Source organism: Elaeis guineensis, chromosome 7 (genome assembly GCF_000442705.2).
Source record: "Elaeis guineensis isolate ETL-2024a chromosome 7, EG11, whole genome shotgun sequence".
Lineage (NCBI taxonomy): Eukaryota > Viridiplantae > Streptophyta > Magnoliopsida > Arecales > Arecaceae > Elaeis > Elaeis guineensis.
Genome location: NC_025999.2, coordinates 87,588,183 through 87,601,399, shown reverse-complemented (window position 1 = coordinate 87,601,399; position 13,217 = coordinate 87,588,183). Strand labels below are relative to the sequence as shown.

General features: G+C 38.9%; 1 protein-coding gene across 1 annotated transcript; it reads right to left on the bottom strand.

Annotated features, from left to right (window-relative positions):
- Positions 1-13: 13 nt before the first annotated feature.
- Positions 14-5,822, bottom strand: LOC140859483 (probable plastid-lipid-associated protein 4, chloroplastic). The gene is made up of 6 exons (XM_073261401.1): positions 5,354-5,822; positions 5,152-5,265; positions 4,658-4,756; positions 3,499-3,573; positions 1,414-1,481; positions 14-226 (listed from the first exon to the last, which is right to left on the bottom strand). The coding sequence occupies exons 1-6, from the start codon at positions 5,669-5,671 to the stop codon at positions 154-156; spliced, it is 747 nt and encodes a 248-aa protein (XP_073117502.1). The 5' UTR covers positions 5,672-5,822; the 3' UTR covers positions 14-153.
- Positions 5,823-13,217: the final 7,395 nt, after the last annotated feature.

Below are 13,217 nucleotides of genomic sequence, written 5' to 3'. Positions count from 1 at the left end.
TGCCAAAAAGATATGTACGACCAAAAATTTATATACTGCCTTTTCCAGCTACATACATTATATCAGCAGAGCAGAGGACAAGTTTCTTGAGACAAATGCGGAGCTTTACATCGGTCAAAGAAAGAAATTTAAATCATATTCAGAACTTCATCATCAGACAGGGACCCTGTATGTTGGATCAACCATCTTCAATATAAACAGGTTCCCCTTGTCACCCCTGGAAATCCTGCAAACCAGAAAAAGATTCCTTGCAAAATCAGTGCTTTCATCATCAGTAGAAACCAATTTGATATAGCACCTCTCATGTGACGCATCAATGGACTTGAGGTTATAAAAAGAACTGATGTTTCTAACAATCATAAACCACCTGCATCATCCTAATAATTGATAAGATACTTTCTCGTAATACGGAAAGTCATCAGAGGACAATCGATGAAATAAGATAATGTGAGGCTCAATTGTTGTTTAAGAATAGTACAATGACCACAAAAATCTTCAAAACTGTCAATCTAAAAATTGTACATGTGGAGCTATTAATTCTTCTCAAATTATTATGGATATAAAAATCCTCATAGGTTTCGACCTTATGAATTGCATCTTTGGTACTTCCAATTATTCCCGTATTTTCCTCTCCTTTGCGGGTAAGCCTTAATATAAAAGTAAGATTGCTCCATTGTGACCTAGGCATCACAGAATCAAAACAAAGAAATAGCCTCTCCACATGCCAGGGTAAGGTTAAGTACATTTGACCCTTCAATAAAATTAGAAGATAAAGGGTAGCAACTAGATGGCCTAGATGTAATACAGCACTAGATATACCCCAAGTTTGTATGACAGCCAAAATTAAACGCCAATCAAATACAAGCACGAGAGAGAGAGAGAGAGAGAGAGAGAGAGAGAAAGATGTATCCTATTTGACAAATGGGTGGTATTAGCTGCATATGGGTCAAATTAAATATCTATCAACCTAAACCAGACTCATTTATTAAATGGGTCAAAATCTAAAACTGAATCGGACGTCTTTATTAAACATATAACCTAATGCAACCTGCATAACCTGTTTATAAATAGGTAGAATCAAAATAAACAGACTAAATAGATTTTTGAACAATTTAAGCATGTTGTAACCATGTCTTGATGATTTTTCTCGCTACTAGAAACCACCCCATGCATGATTACGTATAATATATGAAGTGGGTATGTACCATCGAGTGAACGTGCATAAGTGTGAGATATAACAACAGCAATTTGCCATGCATTAACAAATTTGTATACAGTGCATCTTTATTTCTAGAGAGGGGAAAATCCATTCAGTAACATGACAATAGTGGGAAAATCCAATATGTGTACTAACTTTAACAAGACAGATATAGAAAGGAGAAATACATTCAGTAACATGCTGCACAAACTTACCGAATCTCTTCATCTAAGTAAGTAATTTCTAATTCACCACGGCCTCTTCCAGGTGCTTTTATAGGTATCTGTATGCAAATAGCAACAGCAATATTAAAGCATCACCACTAAAGTTTCTAATAAAGCCATATATGCAGAACTAAACAAAAGAACAGTATCAGAACGAGATGACATATCATTCTTAGTCTCTTTCTTGCGACTACACTTGGCAACACAGTATTCTTTGATGCCAAGTCATACGGATATATATCTAACTTTTTATATTGGGGAAAGAAATATTATGGTGTCTGAAATTGGCTCACAATATTATGAAAGAAGTCTGCTCACAATGGCAAAGCCAGGAATTTAAATGAGGGGGAGGACATACAATAAAACAATATCAGAAGAATTATTATCTATATCAAGGACATTCAAAAACAATTACTATAAGCCTGTAACCCATACTACCACTCATGCAAGGTACGCCATCTTGGCACCAGGCCCAGCATCCACGCCACCCCATCACTATATCAGTATGCCCGTTACGGAGGCCAATTTGGCATATCGAGTGTCAGTATGCCCCCCATATGTACACCCAGTATCATCCGATTCAGTATGGTATGGCATACCTTGCACTCGTGTATTATAACACTTCCATCTATTTGTCAGTAAAGCTATCATTATTTTACTAAAATTAACATAAATTATCAAGTAATTTTTTCTCCCCCTTCTTACATTTTATGAATCATAACAATAACTTCTTTATTTCCATCAAAAAAAGACAGTGACTTCTTCAAGAATGTATTTTGCATTTCTAACAAATAGCATGAGATAATCAGCCCAAATTTTAGAGGCAACCAAAACATATCCCGAATAATATTTGCTGAATAAATGTTAAAAACAACCTTAAAAATCAAAAAATAATGAATCAGATACTGTAATAACATAAATTGAATAGCAAGGAAGATAAGCAAAGAAAACTTGCATGTTTACATTAATCCAGCCTTCACTAACTTGCCCACCGAAAAATAAGAAAATAAACTAAAGAATAAAGACAAATAACAATGCATTATTGCCTTCCACGTAGACTCGTCATCCTTTGGCAAGGATTTCACAAATCCAAAATAGACGATTTATTCCTAGACAGGAAGGGTGTTGGTCAACACTTAAAATGTTCTTTTTTCTTGTCCTTGAGATAAAAAATTGGGAACTTGAAATTTCTATCAGTTAATAATAGACCCCATATTTCCTAAAATACGTGGACAAAGAGTGGGAAAGGTATATCAACTATAGAACCTTGCTTGAATGTAAGGAAAACACCTACATCAGTTGGCGGTTTTTTTGGTTCAGATATATTCTAAACATAAGCCAAAAGTTCAGGAGTCATCTATAATCGAGTAGTGCAAAGCCATCTCTTGGATGAAATATTTCTTTTTTTCCTTTTCCTTTATAAGAGATATAGCATGGAACATGAAGATTCTACACTAGAAAAACAAAATCCAGTGGGCAAGTCTATGGTCTATTATTGAATACAAAGCAAAATTGGAATTCTGCAGGGATGGGAAGGGAAGCGGGATTGCCGCCCCTGGCTCCTCAAGTGTTTGTCCAGAGTTCAAAAGATAGCAGGAGACATCACCATTTTTCAAGACAAACACAACTTGTTAACCACAACATGATGAATTTGGTGCATAATTTTTATCCAGGTTTGATTGTGGCCTGATCAACCATCTTTAACAAAAAATGCAAATTTAGCAAGCACAAAGACTAGAGAAAAAGGATTTCAACCATGTGACTGGTGACGAGGCAACCAAACAATGGCAAAACAGAAAGGATTCAGTAGACCAATATGGTTCATGCCTAAAAGGTCACCATGAAGACAATGACATGTGAAAAGGAAGACTTCGAAGCTATATTAGCAGCTTGTTCATTTTGAAGGCATGTCTAATATGAAACAACATAACCATGCATTAGCAAACATCCCAAGTATGAACAGATATGTCCCTGGATCCTGCTCTATGAAAGTAATACGGCCATCAACATTAAAAGGCCCAGATCAGAAATAAATAGGTAGAAGAATATTATTGTAAAAGGGAAGATATCACTTACCAAACCAAATATTTTGAAAGTATCAAATCTGACAGCTACTCTTCGAGCATTGAGAGGCACCAAGTTGGCTGTTACCTGCAAGGGCAACCCTGAATTTGAAGAGTACATTCCAGAGGGACATTTGTGCAAAGCTATGAAGACGCTGGAACAATTCAGTAAAGTAGAGATAACAAAAGTTTATTTTACAGAATGAGTGCATAACGGCACTAACTTCACGACTTCTGTTGTGCTGATCAGACACCTAATTTGCTTTTTCCTCAATATAACAATTTTATCACAGAACCTACCTATTAAACAAGCAACATATGTGATCTTAAATATTTCTGAAAATGCTTGAACGTGCTGACTCCCATAGACATGTTAATGTTAAGAAAAACAATGAACGGGTAAATAGATATGAGTAGATACTGTATCAATAGAAATATTGGAGCTAGTCATACCCATGTTGCAATTATCAGCAAATGCACTGCAACATTTACGCCCAAGTACACATGTCAAACAGTATATATATTTTGTTATAGAGTCATAGCTCCTTTAGAAATTATTCAAAAAAAAAGTAGCTGAAAGAATGCCCAGTAAAACTAGAAAACATTTTATCACAAAAGCCTAGCGTTAGGGCCAATAATAAGGATATCCTATGATGATAATGATGCACTTGATATGCTTTCAGTTTATGTAATTATAACAATCAGGTTACCAGTTTTCTTTGATATATATGAATTTATTCCTTTATTGATGTGGCTAGTTGATTTAAACTTTAACAAAGCAGCATAATTTGGTTATTATAATAATATCCAATGAACCAGCATAAACATGCAAATAGACACGTAACTGTACTGTCCTCTTCCCCTCTCTCACCCACATAATTTTTTGTGTAAATTTTGGAATTTGTTTCATTGCCATCTTGTACAGTTTCTTATTGATTCAACACCACATTGATGCCATGAAAGGGGCACAAAATAACTAATTTGTACCAATAACTAAACAAAATCATATGACAATTCCAATCCCTTAATATCTTTTCCTTCGCATAAATCCTCAAGAAAAATGAAATACATTATTTTGCATTTTTCCATTCTTTGGAAATGGAAATTCATAATAGACAGCTCAGTAAGGAAGCACGAATTTGCATGAAGGCATGGTTTGCAGGAGGAAGAACCTGGTTGAAGTAAGGCCAAGTTTCCATATTCTGGGCTCTTAATGTGTCAACATTGATGGCCTGGTAGATCTTTCCATTTGGCCGTAAAAATTTTGGCCTCTGCAAAGTCAGTGCAATATCAATCTTTACAATATCCATCTTCACAAAGCACAATCTTGACTTGCAAGTATTCAACATAGAAAAGCAAGACAGAAGTCGCAGCATCTTAAGATACCAAAAATTCTAATAAAGTGAATGTGCAGGAATAGTCGATGAGGTAAAAAATAGTTCAGATAAAGGAAAAGGATCTGCACTCTGTCGTTTCACAAAAGATAAAGAAAAAGCATCAGATTTTTCTTTCTGAGGAACTATCCATGAAGTTCTGGACAAGGAGGAGAGGATCTCTCGATCAACAAGAACAACAAATTTAAGAGTAACTAAAGCCCGTTTCTACTTGTAGAGTGTCCTGATGCCATAAATAAGATTTGAAACCACAAATGAGAGGTAGAAGCCACCTGAGTTTGCAAAATTGACCTTGAAGTTGTATATAGGAGCTCCCATTTTCCATTAAGCAAATCCGATTTGAGTGGCTCTTTAACTGAATTGACTGCTTCCAGTTCCCGTGCAATCTGATTAATAGAAAGAATTATGGAACGATGTTGCAAGCTGACAGATGGCACTTCATTATAAGTCTACAGCAAGGTAAAAAGGTTGCACCTGATCGACCCTCTCTTGGTCCTCGGGACTGGCCTCAGCGCCGCGATCAAGAGGAGCGATCGCCTCAAAGAGCTCATCCTTGAGCGCCTCCCGGCTCTTGCCCTTCTTCTTGATGAATGGCTGGAAGAAGGAGACCCTGGTCCTCCATCTCAGCGCGGCCTCGTCGGGGAGTGGAGAAGGGGCCACCGACAGGCCGTCCGTGCCCGCTGGTTTTCTGGGCGAGGGGAAGGATACCTGAGAAGAAACGAGATGGAGGCTTCTGGGAGAGTGAGGGAGGGCTGGGAGGGAGGAGGGAGGGAAAGAAGAAGCCAACGCCATGGCGGAAGCGAGCAGAGAATGCGAGGGTGGACCGAGGGAAGTTTGTGATGCAGTACGCTCATCGCCCCATTGGGGGAGTGGGGTGGGGGATAGAAGGCGGGTGGAAGGGATTGTCGCGACCTTTTCCGAGACGCCTCTTCGCTTCGGCACCTTCAACCGCTTGTCCTCCGCTGGATGTTGGTTAACCGGCTGGTGATTGGATTACTAACTTGGTGATAGAAGTTTAACGTGTCGTAAAGAGATTGGCTTTCAACTGCTCGAATCACTAACTTGTGAACAATGAGTTTTTTTTTTTTTTTTTCGGTAAAGAACAATGAGCCTTCCATGAATAAATTCTGAATACAGGGAAATCAAAATGATCATGAATCATTCAATAATTCTTGATTAATTTAACTTGGAGAATAATTCAACTGATTAAGACATCAAGAATAATTTGACAAATCTTCCCTTCTTCATCATGTTCGGATTGTCAAAAAAAAAAAAAAAATTTTAAACTTCTTCCATCGTGGGTAAATATTGCATAAATTTTTAAATATCCTACTTCCCTTTCTCCTCCAACATATAAAATAATATGCAATGCACAATTCAATAGTTAATATCATAAAAAATAATTAATTATTTTTTCATGTGAAAGATACAATTCAAACCATCGTGCAATTTTTGCGTGAAGTGAGGCACAATTGCAAACTTGACTATGATCTTTTGCAACAGATCATGAATAGAATTTTTATACTTCTTCTTAGATTAATTATTGTCATACAAACTGTTCTCATTTTTCAAGTTCATAAATCCAAATGTCGGGTCTTCACGTCTTACTAAGAAACAAGATTTCCTCAATTTGGCAATCGAGCAGCAAGAACAGGGCAGGACCACGGTGATACACTACCAAGTACAGGGAATATTTCTAAGATAGCTCCAAGTGCTTGGTCATAGCTTCCCTCGCAAGGTAGTTTGTATTCGAATCCCGTCTTCCTCAGGAAGACTGAGCCATATCCTATCCTCTCTTTTTTCTAATGGAATAGCTGATATATTGACCTTAAGCCACAAAGAGCCAATTGTTTCGTAGAGGAAGTCCATGAAATTGACCAGAAAGTTCTTCACAACAAAGACTTTGTTTGGTCCCTCCTGCTAATCCTTTTGAGCCCAACCTTCCATGAAATAAGGAAGAATAGTATCTTAGTAGAAGGTTTTCTCGAATGAGTAGAGAAACCTCAAATCAGCTCCTCTGCGGTGTGTGCTGCATGCATGCAGATTCGTGTCCATTTGTACGTTGTTGGCTGACCATCCATCCTATGATGGACGGCAACCATGATGCATTATAGAGGATCCGTGCTCGAGAAACTCTTAGCACAAGAACCAAGAAGAGTATCCAGTTATTATCAAGTAACAAACCATCAGGCCATCCAATCTCCTGCTCCAAACGTAGATTTTGACGCAGAGTTTGCGAGTAGCAACACTGCAAAGGATCGCCATTCGTTGCGATTGTGGACTCAGCTCCACGAATCCACAAAAGAAACAAGCATGTTCCAACCTGACATGGAGAACTGGATGGCATTTGCAGCAGCAGGAGTAGAAGAACCCGAGCTGGACTTGTACATGAGATCTAACCCTTGGACTAATGAATTCACCCATGCAGAACAATCAGTTAAATCGTCCCATTGCCTTGCTGCAAATCATTTACTCGTCTAACGTTGACCACTAGGATTTCTGACCTCCATTGGAGGTCAGTGGATTTCTTACCCCCAAGCCCTAGTCCTTTCTTTCCTGGACATCACTGATGATATGCTCCTTACTCCCAAGTCACGCTAGCAAATTGCCCGCTTCTTCATGTCTTACACAAATTCTACGGGGACTCAGGAGGCAAAGCATTTTTTGAGGGGGGATAGAAAGTATATCATTTTATTGATTCAAAATATAAAAATATAAATATAATGAAATCAAAAATCCGTGGACTATAATCCCAAGATAACAGAGCAGAAAACATTTGGCTGTACGCTAAGAATCCCAAAACATCACCAGTGACATACATTTACGGCAAAAGGAGGGAAAACTGTATAAAGTATTATTGACTCAGGGATGGTATGGACTTTAAACAATGCATAGAAAACTTTAACCAAAAGTCATTACTCAGCACATCCAAGGTAGAAAAGTAATGAGCAGCAACCAAAGCAATAAAAAATAAAGCCTAGAGAAGCAGAGCCAGCAGCTACTGAATATTAAAGTTTGATATTGGATTGTGATAGTAAGTAGTCCATAGAAATGAAAATGCAATCATGATTATAAAGGGATGTGGAATGGGAAGAACCCAACAATGGCAATAAATAATAAGCCAATGAGTATTGAGTAATTTAGGCAGATATATCAACAAGCTTTAAAGGCAATGAGGACCCAAGAGTTTTATTTCAAAAATTTTATTAAAAAAATAAAAATATCATTTTATTACGTAGTTAAGCATTTCTTACCTGTGCTATTATCTTAAGAGAGCTTTGCATCACTTTGGTATTTCTTTTATAGCAACTACTCCTCCTCTCCTGTGAACTTGGTTTGCAATGAAGTAGGAATGACAATTTTTTCTAATCCGGTGGATATCTGATCTGACCTAAATTGAGTGGATTTTACCTGATCCGATTAAGAGATGAACCGAGTATGGATTTTAGAAAAAATATTCGAAGTAGGTTTGGATCAGATACAAATAATGGTATGCTCCATTCCAATAATATCATTTATTTAAATAAATATAATTTTTAAATCTTTTTTTCCTTCGTGTTTATAATTACATCAGAACCTGCAGCCCCCCACCCAATGACCGGCCATCCCAATGCCCAAGCAGCGCTACGCCACTGCGGTGGCCTAGCGGCTGACGAGTCCCCACTCCCCCTCCTCTCTCTCTCTCTCTCTCTCTCTCTCTCTCTCTCTTATTTACATTAAACCACCCTCCACCCCAACCCTCACCCGATGACCCGACCACCCCAAGTGGTGGCTATGGCAGCCCGACAGTTAGTGGGCCCCACTCCCTCCAGCCCTAACAGTGGTGGCAGTGGCCTGACAGCAAGGGATTCTAACAAAATTTTAGCCATCATCTAAGCTTCTCTATTTGGCCGGTCCAAGCCTCCTACCCAACTGAGACTCTTGAGGACTGAGAAAAATAAAAGAAACATCATGAAAAAATATAAAAAAATCAACTAAAACAAAGGAAAGATAGAACAAATTTAAAAGGTAAGACCTTCTCCCACATAGATTGATCATTTTTTTCCTTTTTGCTCCTTTTTCTTTTCATTTCATTCTCTTTTTCGGAGATATGTCGGAAAGGAGAGTACCTGAGTGAGATCCGAGGGGTTTTTAGATTTCGATTAGGATTTCTTCCCAAGCATATGTGATTTTGTGCGAGTTGTGGCGGTGCTTATTCTTGATGGAAGCAAGATATTTTGTAGGGTTTGCGAATGGCTAGATGGGATAGTAGTGAAAATGAGGAATAAAAAAGAGGAGACCGATTCGGATATACTTGGCCTAATTGATCCATTCTTCAAATCTGATCCGACTCGAGATCGATACAGAATGGATATAGATATGCTTTTTTTTTTTAGATAAGACATATATAGATATCGAACAATCCTATCAATATCCGAATCGTTACCATCTCTGCAATGAAGAACTATAGATTCCATATATCATTGCATGATTAATGTCTCCACTAATCGCGGTCAGTAACCTACTCAGTTTTCATAACGCCGTTGCGCCAATTACTCTTCAGCCCTTTTTCTCCAGCTTCTCACTGCTTATTGCAAGCTTATCTTCTGTATACGCTTCTGCAAAGTCTCCAACACTACAGTATCTCACCGTTACAGCATTTTGCCGAATTATTGCCGTCCAAGTGTCTTTTACACTCTTCATACGTCATCTACAGCTTCCTTTATTCTTCTTTTACCGTGGGCTTTTATGTAGACTTCGTTACAATTTTGGTTCTTTTGAGTTATTTTTGGCTGTATATAACTCTGTTTTGTATCACTACTCTTCTTTACATCTAATAAAGCTGCTCATCAGTTAAAAAAAAAAAGAAAAAGAAGCATTGATCAGAATAGGAAGGGAACTTTTATAGATTTTTTTATATGTAAATCTATAAAATTACATAAATATTCCTGCAAAGCTAGGATTTGTATGTATATTTCTATAAATATTTATTTTTATATATTTATTAACTAAAAATATTTCAGCTATTTCAATTTTAAGTAGCTAAGTTCTTAACGACAGGACATAGACATATACAAAAAAAATAAATAAATAAATAAATAAATAATAATATATATATATATAATGTAAATTTTAATATTTAAAAAAATAAATATTAAAAAAATAAATATTAAGATCATCCGGGCTAATTATACGTACATAAAGATCCTTTTTCTGGATATATATAGCTAAAGATCCCTTTATTTTCCATTCATATTGCACTTATTTATCATCATACAGTAACATCATACGTAAGCATCATCTGGGATCGTATCCTTTTCAAATTTCACTCTCGTTGAGCTCCACCATCGCCACGCAACGGAGGGTCGGCGAAGCCCATTCCGCCAGCGCGACCTCCACCGGCGCCCCCAAATCCGCACCCTCCCGCGTTCCAGCCCCTTCCTCGTCCTCCGCCGCGGCCGAAAGCGAACCTAAACCCTCCGTTTCCGCCGGCGCCGCCCCAACCACCGCCATGGCCGTTGACGGAGTTGGCGCTCCATCCGAACCCGTAGGCGCCGTTTCCGGATGGTCCGGCGACTGATCCAGCTCCGAAGCCAAAACCAGCGTCGCCTCGGGGCGCAGAGCCGAAACCCCAACAGTAGTCATGCCACCCTCCTCGTCGGCCGCCGCCTCCGACGTGGCCCGATCCCCACCGGAAGTCCCATCCGCCGGGGTTGTGGCCCCGGCACCAACCCCCTCCGCAGCAGCCAGCTCTGCCAGCCATCTTCGCCGAGTTCCGTTCCATCCAGTAGCCTTCTTTCTTTACGATTTATAAGGTAACCCGATAAAGCAAACGACGGTTTCTGGAATTGGACTTCTAGTAGTTGTCAAAGCCTTGGGGACCAAGCTTACCAAAAAGTAAAAAAAAAAAAGCCTTGAGGACCAAGATTAGTAACCAATGGGTAGAGGACCAAGATTAGTAACCAATGGGTACCGGGATCCAGACTTCATCTCTTTGTGATGTATAGGGTAGGCCACGGCACTTCGAGACTAGTTGCTTTTCTAAGGTCATAGCCTTAACGATCAAGATTAGCAATCGATGGATTGGATAGCTAATGGGACTGAAACGGGTTCTCGGGATAAAGAGGGATTCGACGCTGATGGAATTGAATAAGGTTGAAAATGCTTCAATTGATTCGATTTTGAATGATTTTTTCAAACCGAACTGACGTTTAAGAGATTCTTAAAATTAAACATTTGATTAAATATAATCAATTTCTTCAGTTCGATTTGTTCATATAGTTTTTTCAAATTTTTGAATAGTTTAAACGACTTTTTGATTTAAATGGGTTGATCGATTTGGTTTCTATTTTTTATTCTTTCGTATGTTCCATAATCAAATTAAATTTGGTTCAAGTTGGATTGAAATAGAATCAAATCAATATTTCAAATTCTTAATTCATATAAAATATATACCCAACTTTGAATAAACATATAACATAAATGTAAATATAAATATATGAAGTATGTAATATAAATATATATAAATATATAAAATGATGGTATTTTAATTTTGGTTTATCGGTTCGATTTTAGCAGATCATATAAATTAATAAATCAATAACCAAATCAAAATATCGATTTTTCTATTTTATTTAACTGAATCAAATCAATTAAACCGTCAAACCGTCATATTTAATTCGATTCGGATCGGGTTAGACGGTTGAGATGGTTTGAACAAAATTTTTTACACCCCTAGGACTGAGGTAGGCTCTCAAGATGAGAAGGACATAAGTATGGGCCCCACTTCTTATGAGTCTTCACTATGAGATTGCTGATCTGAAACATCCGAAAGATGGAGAAGCCCTCGTTCCGATCGACTTTTGATCGATTGGTACAGCAGTATGGTCCTGATGTTTGTGTCATGCTTGAAGTCTGTCTTTCTGGAACGAGTCTAGTCAGGGCTAGATGTCGAATTTCGATGGCATGGAGCACATATGCAGTGGAGTTTGGAGGACTATCCCGGGTATCCTAGTGATGTGGCATTGTGGCTCCATCAGGATAGATGTTTTCCATAGATGCGAGCAGCAAGTGGCCTTAATCATCTCGAACTATACAGATGGATCTTAGCTGCTTTTTGGAGTCTATGCGAGCATCAAGTATAGGAATGGAGGGTGCTATGTTTCGAGATCTCCAGAATGGTCTTGTAGGGCTTGCCTTTCCTTGCCATAGAATATTTTAATTACATTGTGGGATCCCATGAGAAGAGGGAAAGTAGGCAATTTGGGGATGGCATTGACTCTAGAGACTAGAGAGTTTAGAGACTTCATCAGTAATGTGGGTTTGATTAACCTCAGCAACTCGAGTCCCAGATTCACCTGGTGCAACAACCGGCAGGGGATGGCTCGAGTCTGAGAGAGGATTGATTGAACGCTTGCCACTATTGAGTAGGTCCAATGATTTTCAGAGCACCAAGTTTCGCACCTTCCGAGGATTGCATCGGATCATTGTCCGATTCTCATCTCAATAGATGGCCTTCGCTTGCCCAAGGCCCTATTCAGGTTTGAGAAGTTTTGGACCTTTTACCCTTGATCGTAGGATCTAATTAGGGAGATGTGGTAGATGTCGGTCTATGGGATGTGAGGTACCAGGTGATCCAGAGGTTAGAGTTAGTTAGACATAGGCTCCTGCGATGGAACCGTATGGAGGTTGGTGATATATTCAGATGCCTCGAGGGGGTGGAGGCGGACATTATAACATTGCAGCTGACGGAGGATCAGGAGAGGGCGTTCAGGAGCCTGATTTGAGAGAGAGCTTCATCATAAGCTCTTGGTCCACTAGTCTTTGTTGCGTCAACAAAAGATGCTGTGGAGGCAGAAGTTCAGGATGCAGTGGATCAGGGAGGATATTGAAACATTAAATTTTTTCACCAGTCTATTTTGATCAAAAGGTCTGTCAACCATATCAGACAGCTAAGAGAGAGCAGCGGTAGAGTTGTGGATGATAATGAGGAGATTAGAGAATAGATATTTCAATTTTCAGATCTCGTTGGACGGTATCCTTGGGCAATGATCTGTCCCTTCAAGAGACCCAGCCCATGACTCGTATCTCTGATCTAGAGAATGAGGCTCTGACCTATCTGGTGTTGGCTAAGGAAGTGCGGAGGACTCTTTGGTCTCTCAAGGCGGATCGGATGGCTTCGCCCCACTCTTTTTCCACCAGTATTGGTCTATTGTCAGGGAGGAGTTGGTGGAGGTGGTATAGATGGTCTTCGAATTCAAGGGCATTCCGGAGGAGTGGAAGAAGATGCGGATTACCCTTATCCCAAACTGACAGGATGCATTAACTCCAGGATATTTTAGACTGATCAGTCTCTGTA

Coding starts and splice junctions, on each gene's coding strand:
- LOC140859483 (XM_073261401.1), bottom strand. CDS start 5,671: ATGGCGTTGGCTTCTTCTTTCCCTCCCTCCTCCCTCCCAGCCCTCCCT. Junction 1,482..3,498: donor CTTTCAAAATATTTGGTTTG/GTAAGTGATATC, acceptor ATTTGCATACAG/ATACCTATAAAAGCACCTGG. Junction 227..1,413: donor TACTTAGATGAAGAGATTCG/GTAAGTTTGTGC, acceptor TCTGGTTTGCAG/GATTTCCAGGGGTGACAAGG.